A 20,562-nucleotide genomic window follows, 5' to 3' on the forward strand; every position below is an offset into this window, starting at 1 on the left:
TATAGAAATGAATTGAATTAATTGTAGATATACTGACTTGGTATGAACTCTATTTTGAATTAATATATATATATATACAGGGTGTCTCAGTTAAGCGTTTCAGAACTTCAAGGAGGGGTAGGGGGCTTCCTGACGACTCAAAATCGTATAGTAATGTGGGGTCGGAAATGCTTTCCTGAAGCGGTGACGTACACAGAAGCATCATAAGGAAAAGAGACCGTAAGTGAAAAATCGCAATAATAAAATATTGAAAAAATTATATGGCCTCCTCGGTCACCCGACCTATCATGTCCTGATTTCTGGAGTCATATGAAAACACTGGTTTATGACACCCCTGTTGATAATGCTGGTTGCAAGAATCGCAGTAGCTGCCTGCGAGATATGCCTGGAGCATTGCAGAATGTTCGAATGTCCATGCGCCGGAGATGTGAGGTGTACATTGTAGCCGGTGGCAGAAACTTCGAACACTTACTTTGGCCCATGTACCATATAATTTTTTCAATGTATTATTATAGCGATTTTTCACTTACGGTCTCTTTTCTTTATGGTGCTTCTATGTACGTCACCGCTTCAGGAAAGCATTTCCGACCCCACATTGCTATATGATTTCGAGTCGTCAGGATGCCCCCTACCCCTCTTAATAGTTCTGAAACGCTTAACTGAGACACCCTATATATATATATATATATATATATATATATATATATATATATATATATATATATATATATATATATATATATATATATAATTATTTTTTATTTTTTTCAAATTATTTTCTACTGCTTATAGGTTTACATTTATTTTTTTAACATTTTTACATTTTTTTCTACTAGAACTTCTTTTCAATTAGAGTAGCTTTAACTTAAACCTAAAAGTTATTTCAAACGAATTAATTCTAATTTTTTTCTAGAAAAAAATGAGTATATTCAGGACTAGTTTCTCTGAACTGAAAAAAAATTAATTAAATTTAAGTCTTTTTAATACATTTCAATAAATTCTCGAGTGTTTGCGAGCTTATCTAGCATCGTTACTCAACTTAATATTTTACCTTATCATTTTCTTGAAACGTTTGAATTGTGTTAAATTAATTTTATGTAAAAGAAAACTCATTTAGATAAAGTTCCATGTTTAAACATTATCATCAGAGATATCAATGAAGAAAAAAAACTGAATTTACGCGGGAGAAATATAATTGAGAAGCTGTAAAATTATTTGTTTATTTCAATTTTCGAAGTACTGTAAAAAAAAAAGGAAAGTGAGATTAAAAGCTGTTTTAATCTGACTTATTTAACAAGTTTTGTTTTAGTTAGTTCTATCAAAAATGTTTTTAAATGATAGAAAATATTTTTTTTCCTATGCCCACCTGGGGATTGACCTTTCGTCAATACAGGTATCTGAAAGGCAGATTTGCTGGTTACTCTTTCAGGGCACCATATTAGGTGGGCCAACGTTGCTTCCACAGTAAGAACCTATAGTACAGAGAATGAAAGAACATCAATGTCTTGCCAGGGATTCGAATCCAGAACGTTTCTGATGCAAGGCCATTTCTCTGACCCCTATACAGTCCAGTCGGCATGATAGAAAATATAGTACCTACAATAAATAAATATATCCTTGAAAAAAGGGTTTCTCAAAATAGGACAAAAAGGAGTCGAGATAGCTCCGAAACAAGTATAGAAGAATTAGAAAACCTCATTACTCAATAATGAGTATCGTGACAAGCTCAAATCAATATATACTTATTTTTGTGCAAAATACATAGTGTCAACCACACATCATTGTTGTTTTCAAGACTATGCATATAATTTTGGGTAATATCTTATTTTAATGAGATAGTGCTTAGTCTCAAAACTGGATATGTGCTGTTTTGAGCATGTCACAATACTCAATTATGAGTAAATGGGGTTTTCAAATTTGACTATATTTGTTTTGAAGCTATTTTTAAAGATTTTTGCTCAATTTTGAGAGACCATTTTTACTATGTAGCGTTATTTATTTTGTGCTTGAATTAAAATGTTTATATATTTAGATATGAATATAGATTTTTTTTAAAATTTAATTGCTTACTCTTACCATAACAATCTTACTTTTTATAAACTTTCTTTATTTGAATTAAATAAAAAAAAATATTTTTCTGAAATGAATAGTCTCAAGAAACGAAAACTCATTTATAAGGATGATATGTTTACCTATTAAGAATAAAATTAAGAAAAAATATGCACATAGGACGTGGTGATTTATTAATAAAAAAGAGAAAAAAAAATAAAAATGATATCAAAAATTATGATACACTTGTAAGTAAGGCAGCTCCACAAAGTAGCAAAACCTGTTTGATTACGGGGAAAAGATAAACAGGAATTGAAAGTTCATTATTAGGAGGGCCTTAAGGCGTCAAACAGAAAATAAGGAACTTATGATACCTTGAATTTCTTCCTTCTATAGTAATTATTTGCTTAGAATTCAAAAATGTTTTTGATTTTTCTAACTTAAAAATAAATTGCCAAAATTTGTATATTTTTCTTCAATTTTGAGAAAGATTTTAAAATTATTCATTATCATTGGTCTTTACCAAACACTTAAATATTTTTAGCAGCCTATCTTTCGATTACTGATTGCACCTAGTTTATTTATTTATTTTTTTTTGTCTGCTGAAATTCTCAAAGAACTTAATTCTGTAACAGCAACATTTTTCGACATTAAAGTAATTAAATATCTAAGAATCCTCTTTCTTTTACAGGTGGGACCAGCGAAAGATAACCATCCCATCAGAGCAGCAGCTCGCGTGTCCATCTTAGGTAAGCAATACGTTTCCTTCCCCCTCCTTGCAAAATTTAGACCCATCCCTTATGCCTTAGCCCCTCCCCTCAATCACGGTTATTAACACGCAAAAAAGCAGTCACGCATCAAAACACGGACCCTTAAAGGCTTCGTGGTAAGTTTATAAAAATGCCCAACTCTAGTACATACCAAGGCATTAATATTTCATACATAACTCAATTATTTCTGCCGCTGATGCATTCTTTTGGGTCAAAGGATATATTTTTGATTAATATGCAAGGGCTAAATTATTTGGATTATTGTTTAGAAAACTTGGAAGCTCTCAGTTTAAGGTTATTAGTTTGTACTTATCGCGTGGCATTGTAAGCATAAATTTTGATTTAAATAAATAGCTTTGTTTGGAAAAGTTATTTTTAGTTCCTAAAAAATTTGATTATATTTAAGTAGATATTCACGTGAGGCACTTTTTTTTTAACCTTTTTAGAGCGACATAGTATTAATTTAAAGGTGTGCTTAAGTTATTTGCGTCACGCTAAAACGATCTCAATGAATACAAAGTTGTAGCGGGGTAATTTAATTTAAGCATTTATCAATATTAAAAATATAAATGCAGGGTTAAGCGCAAGGGAAAAAATATCGGAAACGGTTAGAAATATATCAGATTTTTTTTAAAAAAGTGCTTTTAAAACTAAATCATAAAAATAAACTAGATTATACGAGTATAATATTTTAAAACATTCTCTTTAAGGAGAAAGTTTTTATATGAAAAAGCTTCTGTATTTTAAAGAAAATGAAAAGGCCGCATTGTTAATAATGCAGGGATATATTTATTTAGGTAACAATCTACAACTTTAAACTAATTATTTCAAAATCAGTTAAAAAGTAAGGAATGCTGTAGAAATAAAAATCAGTATTTTACTTAATCAAGTGTTTTAAAGGAGGGCTTCATAGGGAGCTTCACAGGAGGCTTAAAGGGGGCTTCATAGGGAGCATTCTTATCAAAATACCAAAACTTTTTTCATAAACCCAAGGTGTTCTCCTTAATATATGTTTTGGAAATATTTTATTTATTTGTTACTTTTTTGAAAAAGAACTTTCAAGAACACACTCAGAAATAAAACTGTCCCATTTTGATGATTCAGCAATCCTTGAGCAGTATTTCGTTGATTTTGAGAATCATTTCGTTGCGAAATCGTGTGATTTGTGATGAAACGCGAACATGACGAAAATATTTTCTCATTTCGAAACCTCATCGTAGTGCATTGTGGAAAAGTATTAACTAAAATGGCAAAACCAAAGTAAAAACTACGTTCATTTTGTTACGAAATCGTGTGATTTGTGATGAAGCGCGAATATGGCGAAAATATTTCCTCATTTCGAAACTTCATCGAAGTGCATTGTGGAAGAATATTAATTAGAATGGCGAAACTAAAATAAAAACTAGAGAATCGAAAATAAAATGACGAATTAATCTAACCGGCTGTATTGTGGTCAAGGAGTTGGCTTCATACCAGGACTATCCAGGGTATGATTCCCGCTTTGCTCATGGGTGTTATTTATCTATTTGTTCTATGTGTCCTTGAAGTATTGTGCCCTCTATATGGCGCCCTCATTTATGTAATTATTAGAAAAGTTAGATACACTAGGGACTAATGTTTTTTTTTCGGGGGGGGGGGATAGAATGACGAATTATTTATTTAAGGTTGAAGAAATTTCTTACCTCGAGTAGTAGTAGTTCATTTACGTCACACTAGAGCTGCACAATGAGCCATTTGCGACGGTTTGGGAAGCATCCCTGAGGATGATCCGAAGACATACCATCACAATTTTGATCCTCTGCAGAGGGGATGGCACCCCCGCTTTGGTAGCCCGATGACCTGTACGCGAAGTCGAGCACTTTACGGTAGAACAGTTTAACGAGGACCTATACCGCAAACCTTCGGTCCCTACGTAGACTGATCCAAGTGGTCACCCACCCATGGTGGTCACCCACCCACACACAGGCGGCAGCCAGTGATGCTTGACTTCGGTGATCTGCTGGGAACCGTGTCTTAACGATCAGTCTACAGCGGGACCTTGTTACCTCGAAGAAGTGGCGATATTTATTTCTTCACTTTGACGGAAGTTTTAGTCGGAGCATATAGAAAGAAACTGTTTCGTCACGAAGGAAATTTCGCGAAATCCGAGGATCTATTTTTTGCATAGGCGCTAATGCTTTTATTTTTTTGGGGGGGGGGGATGGAATGACGAAATATTTCTTTACTTTTGTCGAAATGTTACCTCGAAGAAGAAACGATGGTTATTTCGTCACTTTAACGAAAGTTTTCCTCTGAGCATATAGAAGGAAATTGTTTCGTCACAAACAAGGAAAGTTTCGCGACATCTGAGTATCTATTTTTTACAGTGAATCGGACGTAATTTTAACAATTTCCAATTTTTTTATGCTCTAAGTTGCATGCACATTTTTAATATTGATAAATGCTCAAATAAAATTACTAACAACTTTGCATTTATTGCTAAACTAACTTCAGAATTTTGAGCAAAAAACAATGTGAAATTAAACACAGGTGTGGCTGATGAAAAAACATTGTTTTTGAAGTACTTTAAGACGAAAGTTAAAACATCACCTCTAGTTTAATCAAATTTACTTGATTTAACATTGATCAACTTAGTAGTTTCTATTGCACATACGAGTTTTTTTATTATTTTATATTAAAATAATTTCAGCACATTTTACAAAGTATTTGTCTAAAATTCAAGGTTTGAGACTTAATTAATCAAAAACTGTAGATGTAATACAAACCTTATTTTAGTTTTATGAACTCCGTTTAAAAATTCATTGTGTCAGCAAATACTGTCAACAATAATATAAGTGTCAAAACTTTTAAAAATGTCTCTCGTGAATTTTCAAAAGCTTATTTCATTCATTTTTAACGCAATCATTTTTAACTCGTCTCCTTTCCATTATTTGTATTAAATTTAGCACATTTAAATAAATAATTCCTTGAAAGGCAAATTACTGACTGACAAATTATGCAACTATTAATAAATTCAGATTTTGTACAGGCCACATAAGGCTCTATAATAATATTTCAGCGTTAAAATTTTAATAAACAAACAGTTTTTACGAGATTATTTTTTTTTTTACAAACGTTTTTCTTTTCTAATAGGTTTCAACCAATCAGAAAAAGAACTATTTAAATTTTGTATGGCTTAAATAAACTGCAATCAATTCTATCGAACTTGGACAAGTCCCATACATAAATACGATAATGAATCTATAGCGTTATCGCATTGCAAATTTACACTATATAGGTAACTTAATTGTTTATGAATATCACTTATGATACTTGTATTAAACCTTGCTTCAGTTGTTGAAACTTGTGTGAAAACAAGTTACATTTGAAAAATTCCGGTTCAAATTCCTGTGAAAAAATACTGACACCATATATTGATAGCCGGGAATATTTACCGTATTTTAATCCAGAATTTTATAGATGATCTAATAACAATCCAATTAGAAAATGGATATAAATACATATCAAACATTTTGGCAATAATGAATCCAAATTAATACGTAATGCAGAATAAATATTGAGTATTATACAAAACATTTGTTATTTTATTAAAGATATCAGTAATTATGTAACCTATTTAAATATAGAATGTACTTAAGAATTACAATGCGAGAAAATATACAAAAAATCTAGTAATAAACAATTAAAGCTCACAAGATCTGGACTGTTATACAAAATTACATTAATTATTAAGAATATTATGTAAATTTTATCTTTTTTCTTAGATTAATCTATCGTTAAATATAAATAATATATTTTAAAAAGAACTATAAATAATAAGTATATTTTAATTTAACTTTTTTTTATTTCATCGATATATCAAATAACAAAACTATATAACCATAAAATATATTTTGAAAAACATATAATTAAAAAAACTAGATATAATAAATATTCAAGGAAAAATTTATTCAAATTGTATGTTAACATATTGTAAACATAATGCAAACATAATGAGTATAATCTAACTTTTTTCACGATACTTTACTTATAGTATAAAATGACATAAAATATATAAACATGATGAATTTTTTTAAGAAAAACAGCTGCAAAAATAGTTCTTAGAAAAGTCAGAATTATCAGAGAAACAACAGGATTATTCATTCGAAAAACAATTCATAAAAGTTTCCAATTCTTTAACCGTCTTTTGCTTTCTTTGTTTAATTCTAAAGTTTTTTTTTAAGAGTAAAAGAGCTCTTAAAAGAGACTGAATTACTGAAAGTGATGTTAAAAATATCGCGAACCATAATGGGTTTGGGATATCACCTAAGGGAAAGGTGTTTAATAATTGATGAAGGCTTCAAACAGTTAAAAGACCATTAAGATCTATCGATTAACAAACCCTCTATTTTACCCTGCGATCTTTTCACGCGGAGACCATTGAACTATTTTGTTTATCATGATCCTATTGATGATATGGTATTATTATAGAGAAATTTTAAATGTAAACAAATATGTTGCTTTTTTTTTTTGCTTAATTGTATTAATAAATTTGAATGTAGGTCTGTTTCTATTTCAGAATGCGTTTAGTATGGAATGCTGAATGTGAAGTAATTTTATACTTAGTGTAACCCCCAAAATAAAATATATAAAGTATGCAATAAAACTCAAATGTAATTACTTTTTACAAATACTTACACTTGAGCCCCGATGGCTCAATAGAGCATTTACCTTCCAATGAGGTGAACCGGGTTCGAATCCCAGCGATGGCTGTTCGATACGAATCCCAGCTATGACTGGTCGATACGAATCCCAGTGATGGCTGGTCGATACGAATCCCGCATCCGGCTTGCACCGACCGTAGTGCTGGCTTGAAATATCCTCAGTGGTAGACAGATCATGGGTTAGAGTGCCCTTGACGTCAGGCTAACCTTGAGATGTTCTCGTGGCCTCCTTCTCCATATAACGCAAATGCGAGTTAGTTCCATCAAAAGTCTTCCCCGAAGGCAAATTTCTCCCAATACTTGATCTAGGAGTTTCCTTGTCTTCTGGATTGGGTTCAAAATTACGAGTACAAGGCTACGTAGTAGAATATCAGTAGTCGTAATCCCAAAATTTGGGTCGGCTATCCAACAAAGGTTATAAATATTTAAAAAAATACTTAACACTTTTAGAAATTTCTCGGTAAAAGTGTTAAATAGCAATTTATTTAATTGTTATTTTCCCATATTCAACCAAAATAGCCAAATAACCATAAAAAAAAGAAATTCAAACTGTTTATTGATTACTTTTTTATATAATATGGTTAAACGATCAGAATTCTAACCCCTCCAACTAAGTATAAAAAAACTAAGCCCACTTGATGAAACCATTTAGTGCCATGCAGCTGGGTACATACTGTAGCCAAGATGCTCTCTCGTAGCAATATTTTATCATATTTATTTATTCGTAACAATAGAAGACAAATATTCAAGCGGAAGTGAGATATTTTTAAGAGAGGGACAATTAATTAGATAAATTATAATGCCAAATACACTCTGAAAAACATTTTAAAACCATATATTATTAGTTTTTCAACTGACGCGGTTAACTTAAAAACAAATTAAATAAACTTATTTCCTTACTTTTTAAATGGTACTCGAAAAGCAATGCTCTTTTTAATTCTATTGTGATTCCTTTTAAATCTCTACATCTGATAATTATAATATGATAAAGACTCCATTATGTTTATATTAAAAAAAAATTAGGTATTTTGTGGATTTTTTTATCACGAATATCGACCCTGACATTTTTTTCATAGTTGCTTTCTTGAAATCCTTGGACTTTTTAATCTATTTAAAAAAAAAATTTTCAGCTGAGATTTTTCTCTATATCATTCATCAATGAAATCAAAGAATGTTGAATTAAAAGGATGGGGATGGGTTCCTCGAACCTTATTTGGTAAGGAGATGAATTCCAGTTTGGGTGACTCATTGTCCACCCTGTCCCGAACCTATTAATCCTCCACATAAAGCTTAAGGGGACATCTTCCTTATATTTGTTCAATATATATCCGGTAAGACCCTGGACAAAGAAATTCTGCGTGATTGATTGCCCATATTTATTGTCAGCAAGCTTTTTTTGGTATATTGAATTAAATTGACGAAAAATGAATTTATATTCAAATTTAAATAATTAATGTTTTTTTTTCTCTCAAATGAATAAAAAGAAAAATTAAGAACAGAAATAAGTAATGAATTTAATTTTTGTAAAAAACTGATTTATAATCACCAAAAAATGTGATAATTCATAAACATGTACTAGGTTTGCAAAATACAAGAATAGGTTTGTAAATTCTTTAATTCTTGAACTATGGTTGATCACTATGGTAAAATTTTTAGAAATTTATGTTTTCTTGAAAGAAATTGATTTAAACTAAGAGAATTTGATTGAAATTCATTAATGTGTGCGTAACATAATATCAAAAAAAATTGTAAAACAAAGCGCAATTAAAAAGTTTTGTAGGTCATTTTAACGATGAACGACGCAATTCATTTAATGCTGAATTACTTCGATTATCATCTTCATTCAATTAGCTTTTTAAGTAATTCATTTTAATGACGAGCTTTTTCGAAATTACCACTGTACATAAAGCAACCCTGATCATTGTAAACTAAAAAATATTCAAAGTTATTGCGTAATTTAACGCTTCCAAGTATATTTAAGTAATTATGCTCTATGTTTTTTGAAAACTAATTCAGTCAGTAACAAAACATCAGTAAATATTTTAAAATGAAAAGATAAATTATAATTTAACACTTTTAAGAAGTAGATTTTTTTGGTACATTTTTTATTTCGAAAATTAATTGTGTATCCGATACAACAAACAAGCACAACAATATTCAATAAACATTGCCAAGCGGAAAGCACTAAATTGCCCTGCTTTGTTTAATACGATATACTAATGATTTTTTTTCAGAAACTATTTTCAGTTAAACCTTCACATTTCCACGCCGCACAAAAATCGCAATACTGTCGCATAAAAGATTCTAATGAAACAAAATAATTTCAGTTAATTATGTTAATAACTAATGATTTTATCACCTTAGTTTTTTCCTACCTGAAATAACAGTTTTAACATTAATTGCATTTTGTAAGTTTAGTTTTTCAAGTACAAAATATTCAACTTTGAATCATCATTACGTAATTAAAACTTTTTAAACCAGGATTTGCGTTTACTTATTTCGACAAAAATGTTCGAATTGTTTTAATTGCAACTAATAGCCAAAACTTGTATTGAAATTGTAAGTTAAATAAAGGTAGTTTAGGCACGTTGATAAGCATTACTATTCTGCCGAAAAAATTGTATTAGAACTTATGAAAGTAAAAGCTAGAAATAAATATAGTAAAAAACAAGAAAAAAACATGATATGTAATACATTTCATATCATTTCCAAGTTATTAGGGTTTTCTAATTGAGATTATATAAAAAGAAAGATAAAGTAATTTTAAACAAATGTAGACATCTAGCCATTCATTAGGCAAATTACACACCCTTTAAGACATAATATCTATCATAACATATAACATAACATCTCCAGCTGGAAATATGTATACTCTATATCCATTACTATAGCTGGAATAGCAGGAAAAAAATGAAATTACTGAATTCATTAAAAAAAACACTGGTGTGAAAAATAAAAATAAAATTACTTACGGAAAAATAATTATTTAATAACTTAAAGGTGAAATAAGTTATTAAAAAACTAAAGTTGAAATTTTTTAAGCTAGATCTTAAACTGATTAGTAGAAAACCTTTGATTTTAAACACTAGATTACAAGTTATCAAAATAAATGTCTATTTCGTGGCGAACTAAATAATTATTTAAAGTCTTTCATTCAAAAGTCATTCATTTTTCGATTCATAACGTTGATTGTTTATCATAAATAAATATATATTGCAATATATATGAATAATGAATGCATATGTAAACTAATGTTTGCATGCTTAAAAAATTATATTTTATTTTTATTAATATTTCTAATTATGTATAATTTCAGTTTCGTAACTCAATAGAATAAAACAATTATCAAAAAATTATAATTTTCGATTAAAATCTGTTTTCAAGAGATTAAAAAATAACTAATTTTCCCTTTATAAACAACATCAAAACTAAAAAGACGGTTGATAATAATTTATTCATATTATAAGCAGTATTTATCTATAACTATGAGAAAAATATTTCGAAATATAAGTATTTTTTATTTCTTATTTTTTACTTAATAAACAGACTTTTATTCCTTACCAGAGAAAAAAAATACCCAACTTAATCAGTAATTGGTTTAGTGTCGACCAGATTCTTTAGAAACTTTGTTATTTGAAACGTGAGGAACATTTTTGGGGAAAAAAAAGGAGAAATAAGAAAAAGAAAAATAATTGTTTTTAAATTAACCTGAAATTAAAGGAATTTGTAAATACTAAACGGGGGATTTATTTTTACTATGTCATTTAAAGAGACTATGCAAAAGTGTTTTCTTCTTTTGAAGCGCTCTTTTCTGGAAAAAAGTTTTTTTTTATACAAGTTGATTAGGTAAATTAATTTACGAGTCTGTACCAGATCTAGCTTTGTTATTTATACATCACATAAGTTTATGGCGAGATTAAGTACCATGCAGATTATGTGTCCCAATTATAAGATTAAATTTGTGAGACAAAAACATTGTTTATCTTTTACATTAAGTTTCAGTTGTATTAACATAGTTTAAATAGAAAATAGTTTTTTTTTGAAAATGAAGAAAAGACGCATATATATATATATATATATATATATATATATATATATATATATATATATATATATATATATATATATATATATATATATATATATATATATATATATATATATATATATATATATATATATATATATATATATATATATATATATATATATATATATATATATATATATATATATATATATATATATATATATATATATATATGTATATATATATATATATATATATTATATATAATAAATAAATATAAATACAAGAAAAAAAGAAAAAAGTTAAGAAAAACAATAAGTTTCATTTATTGCACTTAAGCTGCAAGTAAACAGTACTCATTAGATAAATTCAAAATGAAGATAAAACAAAGAAAAATTATAGACATATGAAAAAAAAGGGGGGGGGAATAATAAGTAAATAAATAGCAAACAACAGTTTAAAAAAAAATATGAAATTTTAGTTAAAAATCCGGAGAAAAAAGACATAATCTTTTCCTCAGCCCACACGATTATATCCGCAAAAAACTGTTTTGCGGATATAATCGTGTGGGCAGAGGAAAAGATTATACCTTTTTTTTATAACTAAAGTTTCATCCTTTTTTTTTAAAACTGTTGTTTGTTATTTTTTGACTTATTATTCCCCCCCCCCTTTTTTTCATGTGTCTATAATTTTTCTTTGTTTTATCTTCATCATATATATATATATATATATATATATATATATATATATATATATAATTTTCTTAATTGTTCTACTTTACGATGCATGACACATTCATGACATTCTATTTTTCTGTACAAAAATTAAAATACACGGGAAGTTGATATTGCGGAGTTGCGCAGAAAAAAAGAAGGACAGTTCAACGAGAGAGAAAATAATAAGATGGAATAAAATATTAAATTTGTTTTAAATTTGTATTAAAAATTACCACGCAGGCCACTCTGCAGTTCAAAGAAATGTTACTCAAAGGGTTTATCTGCAAGTCCTTTAACGATTGAAATTTCTCCCCATTTAAATCTTTTTTCTTTTTCCTCGATCCCTATTATGTTATTTTTAAGTGTGATTCTTGATTACTTTATAGATCGTGTTAATTGCTACTTTAGAAATCCAGTTGACAGTTCATTATTTAGATCCAATTAAGTGTTATTTTTTAGTTCCAGTTAATTGTTACTTTATAGATCCAGTTAATTGTTACATTATAGATACAGTTAATTGTTACTTTATAGATCCAGCTAATTGTTACATTACAGATACAGTTAATTGCTACTTTATAGATCCATTTAATTGCTACTTTACAGATCCGGTTAATTGTTCATGTCGTTACGATCAAGTTTTAACAAAACACAGTTACTAAAACTTTTAATAGTTATATATTTCATTTATAAAATGTTTAGTGTTTTTGTGGGAAATAACGATTTTTAAGAAATGTTAAAACGCTTCTCAGAGGATTTAAATTTTATATTTTCAGCAACATATGACTTAGATAATTTGTAGTCATAAGTCATGGAGCAAAATATTAACTAATAATAACCTGCTTTGATATTTTTACATCCAGCCACCTTTCAAAATATTTTTATACCAGTTTTTAGAATTTTTACTAGATAACAACGCAATATGAAGAAATATTTTACTACCCAAAATAGACATAATGACGTTTTCTCCTATACGCTAAATCGTGAAGCATGGAAATGTGGCTCATCATTATATCGCCTCAAGTTCATCATTTATTTTACTTAAATTTTTAGTATTTATGGTTAAATTTGTAAATGTTTTGTTGATTTTAGCGTATTGAATCTAGGAGCTATGGTGGCCCAGGGGATAGAGCATCCGACCCGAATGAGGTGAACCAGGTTCGAATTCCAGCGATGGCTGATCAATGCGAATTCTGTATTTGGCTCACACCGACCACAGTGCTGACGTAAAATATCCTCAGTGGTAGACGAAACATGGGTTAGAATCTCCTAACCGTCGGGCTAACCGAGGAAGGGTTTCGTGGCTAGCTTCTCTGTGTAACGCAAATGTGTTTTAGTGCCATTAAAAAATCCTCTTTGACGGCTAGTTTATCCCAATGTTTAATCTAAGAGTAAACTCGTCTTCTGGATTCAGTTCTCAATTACAAGGCTATGGAGTTGAGCACTGATAGTCATACACTCAGAAATGGATTGGGTTTTCAACGCTGCCTCCATGTTCTAAAATAATATATTTAATCTAGAAAAGGGGGGAACTACAGATTTCTTAAACTCATTAATGATAATACTGGCTTGTTTTTAATAAAACTATAAATTTAATTTTAGTAAGTAAATACCATTTGCTTAAATATTCTTCTGTGTTTGTATAAGAGTGTATAAGATGTGCATTTGTTCATCAAATATTATATTGGTAAAATTAATAATATAATTTTTCCAAACAATTCGCTTCAATACGAAGCAGATATTTTATTCAGTTTAATTCTTTCGGACAATCCTATTCTCCGAAATATATTGAATAAAATATTGTTTGGACGTTATAATCCTCTGATTTAATTTTGTGAGCAATTGAAGCAATACAGAGTCCACAACATACTGGAATCATCACAAAGTCCATCTCAATTATTCACTTCCTCATTATTGATTCAAACACTTCTTTAGGGGATCGTTCGACCAGTTTTCCCACCCGAATGCCAAATAAGGAAACATCAAGAGATCGGCCCCAACTCATCGATTCCTCCCGCTACATCCCTCCCACAGGGCATTTCACTTTTGCTCAAATGGATTTGATCAGTCACTCGATCAACCATTTCATTGTGGTCGGGGAAATCTTAAAGTTTTCCGTCCCGATGGCCGAATCTATTCAATACTTGACTTCAATGTGTACCAGTATTGTGGAAATGTAGTGTCAAAAGTTCCGCTATAGCGGAAAATGAAAAGGAAGCAATCTCGAGAATGATTTTGAGAACTGGTGACATAACACACACAATGAATGGTTGTTAATGCGTTTCGAATCTCGAAATCATTGTTATTAACGCGTTCTGTTAGTTTCATTGCAAAGCTAATCTCAAGTTTGGAATCATTTTAAACGGGGTAAATAAACGGATTTGGGTTCTCATTGATTTGGATTCAAAAGCTATCAAAGAAATTTAATCTTTAGACTTTATCAAGGGTTACGTTTAAATTGAATTTATCATATTATTCTTATTTCTTTTTTAAATAAAATTTATTAATTAAGAAAAACACAATGTAGGAGAAGTAATTCTATATCACTACACTGTTAGAATTTTCATTCTAAAATTATGGTAAAATATCTGGCAGCAGTCTGTCCATCCGATTAACCGTAAAGTTTACGGTAAAAAATATTTGTCCCTTTTACCGTTTTAAAACCGCTTTACAGCTTGTATGGTTATAAAACCATGAATGCAAAACTATACTTTTTTTTAACCATTTACAGCTACCGTGGTTTCAAAACTGTAAAAAAAGAAAGAATTTAGCTGGACATAGGAGCTAGGCTTCTCATTAGATAATGGACTTTGAAGAGTGCTAGACATTGAAAACTCTTCATGTGTGTAAAGGAGATGTCAACGCTGAAACTCGAACCCTCGTTCATTTGGTTATGAGATTGACAGATCAGCCCTTTCGGCTATAATATGTACGCAATTGCAAGAAGTTGCTTCATTAAGTGGGATTCGGCAGTGCCATAAAATTCTGGTTATTTAACCGTTTAAAGTATAAAAAAATAGTTAATTAACGATTTTCCTCACTGCTAATAGTTTGATTACCATCTTATTTATGGTTATTTGACTGTTTTGTTTAAGTATGGTAAAATAACAATTAAATAGATTGTTATTTAGCCACTTTTTCAAGGGGAAATTTCTAACAGTGTATCAAAATTTGAGTAACTTTTATCTTCAAACAAAGTTGTTATTTATTTTCGATTTCATGTAAATTTTTCAAGTGTTTCTACACATAATTTCTTCAAGCTATAATATTGTGAATATTTTATATGCCTTCTATAGTTCGTTTCATCTTTTCTCAAATCAATTTGAATGTTCAATTGATCAACCCTTCCGTTGAGGTCAAAAAAATCTTAATGCTTTTCTCTCAGTGACTGAATCTGTTCAGTTCCTGATTTCAGTGGAACATTTTTGTGAAAATTTGGTGTCAAAAATTGCGGGAATGTGGAAAATGAAAAGGAAGCAGTAGGGCATCTCTGGCATAGCACGGAATGAAAAAGAACATGTTTGTTATTGAGTTTCAATTTTCGAAATAATTGTTAGAAATATTGTTCTTCGTTGCAAAGATAATCTCAAGTATTGAGTTTAAATTTACTTTAAATGGAATCAGGAAATCTGCAAATTTTTGCTTATCATGCCATTAAAATAGTATAATAGTTAGAGTTTTATAGCTGATTGAAAAAAAAGATACTTAATAACTTTAAGTTATTTGCTTAAAAATGGAGTTTTTCCTAAATATATATTAGACAGCAATGTTTATTTAATGAAAATGATGAATTAGAAAAAAATTAAAATTGATAAGAATTGCTTTTGCTAAAATTGCTGCAAGGTTTTTAATTTAGTAGCTTTGAATTTTCAAATCAGCAGTTAATTTTTAATCTGTATGGAGCTTATAAATTGGAGTTTTATTATGCTTTTGAAATGCAAAGTAGAATTTATTTGTGAAAAAATTCACATTCATAAGTTTTCAAAAATTTTCATGTAAACGATAGTTAAATTTTCATAAGATAATAATAATTTGACGTTTATCAAAATCATTATTAAAAATGAATAAAATGTACATGTATCCAGATTTTGAATCAGCTAAACTAATATAGACTTGATTTTTATAAATCTTTTAAAGAAAATAATTATTAAAAATTAAATAAAATTTGCTATTCACATGATTTTACTTTCAGTTTCAAAAAATAAATTTTGAAAGCGATATAATTATTTATTCTTAAAATAGTAAGGAACAGATAATATTTGAGTAATAAATTGAATCCTATAATTTTTTCCCAAAAATATGATTTACTTCAAATAATTAAGCGTTTTTTATATTTTGTATTAATGATGGTTTAAGTCAATAATTAAATTATGATTTTTAAATTAAATTACAATGTACATTATGTGTATATCCGTTTCGTAAAATTTATTCTGTTATTAGAATGTCTTTTGTAAAAATTAATGAAAATTAAAATTATTTTCAACAGTCTTCTTTTCGTATTAATTATAATTTGAAACTCTTAATTCTCAATATTGATAATTAAAGCATGCAAAATTTGGAAAATATAAACATTGCGTCGTAAAAATTCGGTAATAAAAAATAAAAATAATTTAATCAAATAAGATAATGAGATTTAGAACGAAAACTAAATTGAACAGTGATTCTATAACGGAAATTGAAATTAAAATTGACTCGAATTGAAATTTGCAAAGGAATTTAGAAATCATTGAATGAATTTGATATAATTCAAATTTAAATAATACTGAAATCTAATTTATGCTTAAAATTTTTAATAAAAAATTTAAAACGAAATGAAAATTACAGTTGAGTTTAAAATTCAAATTATATTGAAAGTTAAAAATGGTATTAAAACAAAAATTATCTTAAAATTTGAATTCAGAGTTAAAGTTTCATTAAAAAATTTTCCATGAAATTTTCTATTCGATGAATACAATTTCATGAATTAAGTCTTTCATAAATTATATCATTCATTATAATTTATATTTCACTAAAATAGCCAATTATCAAAAAAAACATAAAACCAGCGCATAAAAATCAACAAAAAATCAGGAAAAAATTAAAATTATTTTTAACATTAAATGCATTTCATTGTATAAATATTAATTTGAAACGCAATATTCATAAATAAAGCGTAAAGAATTTGGAAAATATAAGCATTACGCATTGAAAATTCAGTATTAAAAAAATAAAATAAATATAATTTACACAGAAAAGAAAAAATGATTAGAAAGTAAAATTTAATTGAACTTGATTTTAAATCAGATATTCAATTTAAAATTAATCGACTTCATATAATTGACCAGAATTGAAATTGAACTTGGAAATAGTTAAATTTATTTCACTTACAAATCCGAATTTAAATAATAGCTAAAATTTAATTTTAAACTAAAATTTTAAATTGAATGAAAAATTTTTGTTGAGTTATTTAAACTAAATTAAGATTTGAAAATTACTTGAAAACTGGAAACTGACTTAAATTTGAATTAAAAATTAAGTTTCATTTAATAACATTCAATAAAACTTTCAATTTGATTAATACAATTTCCTTAATTACCTCTTCATCCATTATACTTCCTTTTTCAACAAAATAGCCAATTGAAATCAAATTTCAAATTGAAAAGTTTCAAATTAAAATTTAAGTTGAATTGAAAAGTTATGTTGAGTTATTTAAACTAAATTAAAATTTGAAAATTGCTTGAAAACCAGAAACAAACTTTAATTTAAATTAAAAATCAAAGTTTCACTTAATGGCATTCAAAAAAATTTCAATTCGAGTAATACAATTTCTTTAATTACCTCTTCATTCATTACACATCCTACTTCAATAAAATAGCCATCTATTAAAAGAAACATAAAACCAGGTCATCAAATTCTTGAAAATTTTAGTCTAATTTTGTTCTAAGAATCACCCTCTGATGCTCACAGAAATCTGATGACACACGCATTAGGTGACTGATTAATAGCAGCTATCACCATGACGCTTAGATTGGGCTACATGATTTGATCTCGCTTTCTTAATGACGTCTTCGAGGGTCGCTCTGACACATCTTCCACGTTTAGTGAGGAACTAATCAGCACATCGTCGATAAATGATACTAATCCAGCAACTTCTCCATTTTCCTTTTCAACGATGCTAATCAAGAAAATTTATGCAAAGTTTAAAAATAGTCTTAAGTCATTGTAACTTTACAATGTATATTTAATCGTATTTTTTATCAAAATGGAGTTTTGTATCATTTTCATAAAGTTTGAAATGTAGTTATTGAGAAGTAGTATTAATGTCATAATTTATTGGAAGAATTTAAAAACTTTTTGGTTAGAAATAATTGTGGTAATTATTTTAAGCATTATGAAAAATGCAAAAAAAACCTGATATTTCGTAAATAATGAAAAACACTAATTTATTTTTTACTACTTTTTTAAAAAAAAGTTAAAATATCAAAATATCAATTTATATTTTACTTTACTAAAAGATTTCATTTTTCTGTGCGAGATTGTTCAAAGATTGATTTTCCCGGGATCATTCTACTTTTGGTTAGAAATAATTGCGTCTGAATTTTGAATAGTGTTTTCTTAAGCATTTTGGGAAATTTAATTTTAAAAAAATTATTGTAAATCAAGGGGATGAATGATTTATGCTTAATTTTTTTAAAAAAATGACGATTGAATCGCAATTTTTTCCACTTAGTGCACAAGAATTACTAAGTTTTCTTACATGAATAACGAAAAAAATTGGTTTTGCCAGATAGTTACTACACATAGCTAATGGTCACTTTTAAAAGAGAACGGTTCCTGTCTACGCGTAGACAAGACGAAGTATAGTGAAAAGGTCGACGGAAAATGAATACATATTGATTGGAGAGGAATTTTGAGGAAAAAACAGTTCCTGTCCAACCAAATTTTCCTCTTTTTTTCAATATCAAATATGATAAATTTTGTTTTCTAATTTTTAATAGATGTAAATAGAGGTTTGTGACATTTATGTACATGATTTTTTAACGATTTCAATTGAATATTTGCTCCTGAAAACTCTCAAACCTTGAAATCCTTTTTTTCCTAAGAATCAACATTTATGGACATTGACTGACAAAATATAATATAAAGTATATAGTAAATGGATAAAATATATTATATACTAAATACTAAAACGTATTTAAATAATAAAGCATAAAGTTAAATAAAGCATAAAGGTGAGATATAAAGCATTCCAATAAGCGTATAAAAAGAATTAATATTTCTCTTAAACAATTGCATGCATAAGTAAACAATACATAAATCTAAGAAAGCATAGGTCTCTTGTACTTAATTTTTTGTTTCATTTCAAACCTTATTTTTGTTTTAGATTTCAAACTGCAAAAGTAACGGATAATAAGATAGTTTGAAAAGAAAGCATGCTTGATTTAATTTTTTTATAAAAACAGAAAACTATTTTATTAATGATGTTTACAATTTTTATCTTTTTTAAAATACAATTTCACTTGTGTACTTTTAAATAATAACTTGAAATATCTGATAATTTGATAGTGTATTTAAGTAACAAAGGTTTGTGGTTTATATTGTAGCTTTGTAATTCATGATTTTGTAAATAAAGCAAGCATTTTTTGCTAGTTTAAAAAATTTCTCCTTGATTTAAGAGATATGTGTAACAATTGACAATCTAAGTGTTACAAACATTGACAATAACAAGCTAAAAATATTTCAGGACAATTGTTTCCTTTTTTTGTGAATTATAGGTATGAATTTTATTTTTTATGACTATTATCGATTTTTTTTTCATAATGGTTAAAGTAAAAAGAAATATTTACTTTTTTTTCTGTTTAATATTCATCCTTAAAGCCCAATTTTCCAAAAATTAGAGAAGTGAGTTGTAATCACGATAAATACCAATAATTTTAAATTCAATGCTATTACTATCAGAGTGCATGATGCATACATGATACGGACTTTCTACTTTTCCGAAATTTGAAATAAGAAGATGTAACAACTAAGTGGATATTATTTTCCTCTATATATATCAAAAGTTTTCTGCATTCAATAAAATTTATGGTTTTAGAAAATTGCAAAAATGTTGCAATTCACTTATGAGAATACTTTGTTATACATTTTTAATCACCAAGTTCTACATCTTGAAACTAGATATGTCATTACATTTTGTGTTTATTTAAGTTTGTATTTTTACTAAAATGAATAAACTACGGAATTAAAGACATTAATACTAAAGGAAGAGTTTTAAAGTAATACATCATTGCTATTAAAATATACTCATTAGTGCTAAA

At 28.0% G+C, this 20,562-nt stretch overlaps 1 protein-coding gene across 1 annotated transcript in view; it reads left to right on the forward strand.

Moving 5' to 3' along the window:
- LOC107441037 (nephrin) overlaps positions 1–20,562 on the forward strand; it is a 353,729-nt gene that overhangs the window by 162,325 nt on the left and 170,842 nt on the right. Inside the window, exon 4 of the mRNA XM_043050259.3 lies at positions 2,741–2,798. Within this exon, the coding sequence (XP_042906193.1) occupies positions 2,741–2,798 (58 nt within the window). The remainder of the gene's footprint in view (positions 1–2,740; positions 2,799–20,562) is intronic.

The sequence above is a fragment of the Parasteatoda tepidariorum genome, chromosome 8 (genome assembly GCF_982258835.1).
Source record: "Parasteatoda tepidariorum strain Cologne lab strain chromosome 8, Ptep-v5.0, whole genome shotgun sequence".
NCBI lineage: Eukaryota > Metazoa > Arthropoda > Arachnida > Araneae > Theridiidae > Parasteatoda > Parasteatoda tepidariorum.